The 5,853-nt window shown below is 47.0% G+C and overlaps 1 protein-coding gene across 1 annotated transcript; it reads right to left on the bottom strand.

Moving 5' to 3' along the window:
• Positions 1–3,093: 3,093 nt before the first annotated feature.
• Positions 3,094–5,563, bottom strand: LAJ45_05780 (uncharacterized protein; the record flags this gene model as incomplete). Its single annotated transcript, XM_046115349.1, has 4 exons — positions 3,094–3,548; positions 3,627–4,870; positions 4,971–5,194; positions 5,381–5,563. The coding sequence occupies 4 exons, from the start codon at positions 5,561–5,563 to the stop codon at positions 3,094–3,096; spliced, it is 2,106 nt and encodes a 701-aa protein (XP_045971398.1).
• Between the last annotated feature and the right edge of the window lie 290 nt (positions 5,564–5,853).

The raw sequence follows: 5,853 nt of genomic DNA, 5'->3' as shown, positions 1-5,853 counted from the left end.
CTCCTCCACCATTACCCGCTGGTTCTGGGTTCTGGTTTTCTCCACCAGGGTTTCCTTCTGGCTGGAGGTTCCTCCTAGGCGACTCCGGGGGTGGTGAGCCTCTGTGGGATTCCGGGGATAACCCCTGGCGGACCAAGGCTGGAGGGAGCCCAGAGGGACCACTCCTAACCGGAGTCTGGGAGTAGTAGTCATCGTCTCCTATGGGTTGTCGGGGGGGCCTAGCTAGGCCACCTGCCAGCGGGCTTGCTGGAGCTCTTTGAGGAGGGAGAGGTGAGCCTCCAATAGCCGATGGCATCATCAGGGGAAGAGTTCTCTGCCTGCTAGACCTGACCGGAAACGCTGCAAAGGGGTTCACCCTTTGGTGGAAGGTTCTCAGGGCCGCCCTGGAGGACGCCCTGGAGTTCTGTGGAGGTGCGGGGTTGGGGACAGGTGCTGGCGTGGGCATTCTGGCAATGGAGAGCCTTCCTTCATTGATGGCTCTCTGAATATCCTCCAGGAAGTTTGGGGGCATCGCCGGGTTTGTCCATTCAATGTCCTCCATCTCATCCGCTCCTAAGTCATCTCTCTGAGCATAACTTTGGAGTTGTGCTTGGACTGAGGAGACTTGTTCTTGCATATAGCCGAAGGCATTCCGGAGCAGGACCGCCTCGGCTTCTTGTCTTTCTTGCACCAAAGCTAGCGCATTGCCGGCCTTGATGACTTCCTGCTGCAGGCTGTGCTTCAGGTAGCGCTGCAACTCTGCAAAGAAGTCCTGTAAAGTGACTTCATCGGTATCTTGCCAGGTGGGCTCGCATCCGGGAATGTAGGACTGGAGCGCCGTCCTGGGCTTGTGGATCAACTGTGTCTGACCCTCTTGGAATCCTAAGGCTGCCGGTTGCCATTCAATCTGGAGAGGCACTTGGGGAGCCGGGAGGGCGGACATGTTGTAAGAGGAAAGAATAATCTGAAGGTGATTTGAGCCTTAAAGATTATCTGTAACGGGGGCGGACTATCTATGTATCGCTAGAATCCAATAGAATAGATGCGGCCGTGCAAGATAGAAATCAGGTGCAGATTTATTCAAAGATACTATCGCTTAGAACTCAATAATCTTTAAGGGCTCTGCTACCGATAATGGTCTACTCGAAGATGAGGATCAGGTCAGTTGGGCGGGAATGATCCTGAGTACTTATACTCCAAAGGATTCTATTCTCTGCTCCTACTTCCTTACTAAGTTCCGGTGCTGCCTCCTAGTGGAAGGGAAGCAATACCATCGCTACCCCGCTTCTCTCTAAGCGTCAGCGAGTGCTTCCGGTTCCGAAGGCAACCACCCTTTGTCGAAGCCTTTGTAACACCTGCAGCCTTGGTTGCCACACAACCGGGGGCCTGCATGAATGAGCTGCCGCTCAGGTGTAAGCTTAGTCATTGCTGTAGAGCTTTCGCTTATTGTAGACTTTCCCAGGCATAGTCCTTGCCACTACCGGCGGACTTATCATGCTCAGAGGATGTAGAGGATCGCCGAGCACTCAGAGCTTCACTCTGGCTGGCCTTCTAATCATCGGCGAGGTATTGACTCGTCAGTCATTACTCCCATGAATAGATCCTTTTCCTAGCGCTCAGAATGTAGTTACTCTGACAGCTGGTAGCTAACCACACTGCCGGTACTTGCATGTCACTGTGCAACTGGCTTCTAACAATAACTCTCAGCATGTAACCGGGCCCTGTGTGTACTCATACACCAGACAGTTGGAATGGCTCCGTTACAATACCAATAGAGGTAGGGGTCATCTGCCCTTATCTTCACCCATCGATGAAGAACAAGTGGTGATTACCCTAGGGTCGTATGGCTTGACTGGTAGAACAGTTACTTTTGTAACAGCCCTACTGTGGCTCTGTTACACCTGCAATATCATCTGATTGGGTCCTCAACTCCATTATTACTACAATTAAAATAATATAACATAACCAATAAATCAAATAAATATCTTAATTACATGTAATGATCTATTCAAAATAGGTAAATAGCTTATGTATGTTGAGTATTAAATTGTTTACAAAAGTAGACTAGGTTTGTTCCACCCTATATAAATTTTTTGCACGGAGAGGTTTAGTATCTTTATAATTTCATGTGTCTCGATTTTCCCTCTCACTTTGAAAATGGATTACAGGGTTGAACTGAAAGTGAAGTGAAGTCGTTAGGACTTTCATATCGTTTTCTGAACATAAAAAAAAGAATCGCCAAATACTTCCTCAGTCGCATTAGGCTTAATTGTTTTGCACCCACACTACATAACTGGATTGTTAATGCAATTAATGAATTAAACAAAAAAACTGGATTGTTAATATTTAGGTGAGTGATCGATCATGATTTCTGCTCTAGCCCCATTACAGTCTTTCGGTTCACCCCTTAAGTAATTCGAACGCAGTCAAACATCAACTCGAACCACATGAGCCTTTTGCTGAATGCTTGGCTACATCTGTTTCGCTTTTCCGGGCATACACCGAAAGCCTCTATGGAGCGTGGATCGATAGTGTGGTGTGACTTTATATCTATTCCAATTCTCTGGGCATGAGATGAACTTATCCTCGTATATTTATCAACTCTATTATACCAGTACGATAAATCCATATCATACGTATAGTTTTTACAGAGACCTCTAACGATGATTATGCATCAATGAACCCTAATACACAAGAATCATCTATACAAAGCACTGAAGTCATTGATAGAAAACCATGAGAGCCCTAATTCAAACAATATTTTTTGTACAGAAATAAGGGAAAAAGGAATCCTAATCCCATATGAAAAATAAAAAACCATCATCTGGATCGCCCAGCATGGGGATAAGAATGGTTAAATATCACAGAACCATCGCGTCTTCGATCCCTTGCAAACTATTAGGAGACTCATTTCTAAATCTTAGAATACTGCTGATCAAGACGCTTGCACGTTGCATTAACCCATGTTAAACATAAGATGTTCCCGCACCCCAAAAGAAATAGGGAGAAAATAAAATACCAAGCTAAAATAATAGAAAAATTGACCCAAACCCGAACCCGTTTTATATTATAACAGAAAGAAAATAGAAGGAAAAGAAAATAAACCATTAATCATCAATGCACTGATGTCGACGCAGTTATTTGAGCCTTAAGAGTAGCTAGTTCCCGATGCATGTTCAGTACTATGTCTAGCTTCTCCTTCCTTTTTATGGAGTCTGTTATCAGTGAGACCTCGTTGTAAAGACGCTCATAGCGAGCATGATCCTCCTTGAACCTCTGTGCCATCTTGAGGGTGAACTCATCGGGGGAGCTTGTGTTCCGTCGCTTCTTGCTAGAATAAGACGAAATTTCAGCGGCGGTAGATGACGTGGGCGGTTTGCTAGAACCAGCCCGGGAAGGGGGGCCACGATCATCGCGCTCGGCCAGAGCAGGGGCTTTCCTCTTCAAAGATGGCGACGATATAGGCAGAAATTTACTCTTATTCGACCTCGATGGTATCGTTACTGGTTCTAGAGGGGATCGACCTGGTGTAGATGTCCCTCCAATAGAGGCGAGAAAAGGAGATGATGCTACCGATGTATTATCAATATCTGACGCATTTATCGGCGGGGAGGACCCCAACGGAGATGGCTTTGGCGGCGAATTACTAGAACTTCGTCTGGGAATGTAATCCCGCGACATGGGAGTTTTAGAAACATTTGAGCTAGCTTTAACACTTGCGTTCTTCCTTTTGGCCGTTGTAGAGGAAGAACCAGTAGAACCGGATATATCGCGGCGCTGTTTCTTTATAGGCGACTTGATGTTTTGTGTAGCTGCCTTTTTCGGCTTGAATCGTGAATTTTCAACATCGTGATCGGAGGTGCCAGAACCTGCGACCGATGGAGGCCTTGCAGCAGCGGTTGTCGATGGCTGTCGTAGAGGAGGAGGAGGAGGAGGAGGGGGGGGGGGGGGAGGGGGGGGGGGAGAGGATGTCTTTTTTTCCGTTGTTTTGAGTGGAGACTGTTTAGCATCTTCCATTTCGATATCCTCATCTGAGTCCTCGACTCTCTCAGCTGATTTTACTTTAGGCTTTACAACGGCTTCTTTTGCCATATTCGCTTTATTTGTTTTGGTGGTAGTCGATTTTGGAGGTCTTCCAATGGGTCCCTTTGGCTTTGGGGTAGATTTTACTGCTGTAGGCTTTTTGCCTTTCTTCCCTATAATTCGCGATATCGCATCCTTCGGCGCTGGTTTCCCTGCTTTAGCTGAGGAGGCTGTTCGAGCCATTGATTCACCACTAGCTTTCTTGCTAGATGATGTTTGACTAGATGATTTAGATTCTGGGTTCTCAGCTGTAACAGTGATGCTTGGTGTAGCCGCAACCGACTTCGAGGACGGTTTAACGGGTTGTGGTGGTGGTGGATTTGGGTCAACCTTCCCTCTATCCTCCGGGGCCAGAATCATTTGCCATTCGGTTGCTTCCCTTGATAACCTTAACCTATTGAAAGCCTCTCTACAGTTTGCGATTGCTTGATCGCGATCGCCAGAGGAAGGATATGGGAAGTCCCATAGGTCAAGGTCTTTGTAGATATCGTCAACTAATTGCCACTGCTTCCCCACCCTGTTCCCAACTTTCTGCAGAATTCGAACACAGATTTCATTCGAAACTCTTGTTTTAGACGCCAAATTTTGTTCAGAATCCGGGCCAATTGCCAAAAGGTGGATTAATGGAATACGGAGTGCCTCAAGTTTCGCGTTGATATGGGCGGAATTTTCGGGGGATCGTGCACCTCTTGATAAAGGCGTATTAGCCAGTGAGTGTTGGGGTTTGGCCCGGCTAACTTGAGTGGTCTTCTTCGGGTAAGCTGCAAGCTTTCCTCCCTTCGAGAACGTGCTATCCACAACGGCGGTTCTTCGGAGATACTGTGAGCGAAAATAAACATAAAATTGACCTCAAATTGAGTTTCAATCCGCGGAGTCCACCTGCTTAGATATAAGTAAAGAAAACTTACGTAGAGGCCTCTTTCTCCTGGTTGATTCGGCGATAGGACTCTTGAAGAGCCAACAGGCTTTCATCCTTGACTTCATCTTCAAGTTCTCGAGCTTCCAGTTGGTGCGTGAACGTTGCCGCGAAAGCCAGTTCCTCTGGAGAGTTGATCGATGCTCGGTATAGCTCATGGCGGTTAGGTTCTACTATGGAGACTATCTCCATGGTCTGACTCCCATAGACAAATCTCTAGTAATAAGGAGAACGAGGTGAAACACACAGGGAAACTGTTAGCCAAACTGAACCATCACAAAACCTTATTACTTTTTTAGACCACATTATCTCTAATCCACACATGCCCGAATGTTCAGGTGAAACACATAAAACAGCAAGCAGTAAGACTAAACATGAGGCCCAGCGGTGGAGATTCCGTACCATAGACTTCCCGAAGGATATCTTCAGGTCGGCTCCATGCTTGAGCACGTCCTCCAAGATGCTATTATCTGCGAAGGTAACCCGCATGGCTTGTTGGCTGTGAATGTTTAAATTCTTTTGCCCAACAGTGGTTGGCGCCGTGCCCAGAATAACACCACCGTCCGGAATTGTGACGCCAGGCATCTTGGCTAGAGCAGTGCTAGTAGGTGTAGCGGCTGTAACTCGTGAGCTCCGCAGAAAATAAGCGCTGAAAATAGTGATGAGCAAATGATGAGAGGATAGGTCCTGTTTTCCTCCACAGGAACCCGCCTTCTAATGATTATGAGCGACCGGGAGGTCAGAGGTATCAGGTAGGGTGTTCTTTGAATGACAGGAGATTATTGGCGATGTGAGCGAAATCTGCCCGGGCCAGAGAGAGTGATAGTCTGGGAGTAGGAGTGAGTCTTGATAGGCGACAATAGTCAAAGAAGCGA

This window comes from Morchella importuna (assembly GCF_003444635.1).
Source record: "Morchella importuna strain M04M26 chromosome Unknown Morimp01GS016, whole genome shotgun sequence".
NCBI lineage: Eukaryota > Fungi > Ascomycota > Pezizomycetes > Pezizales > Morchellaceae > Morchella > Morchella importuna.
The sequence above is the reverse complement of the archived record's forward strand: the minus strand, read 5'-3'. Positions and strand labels throughout refer to the sequence as shown.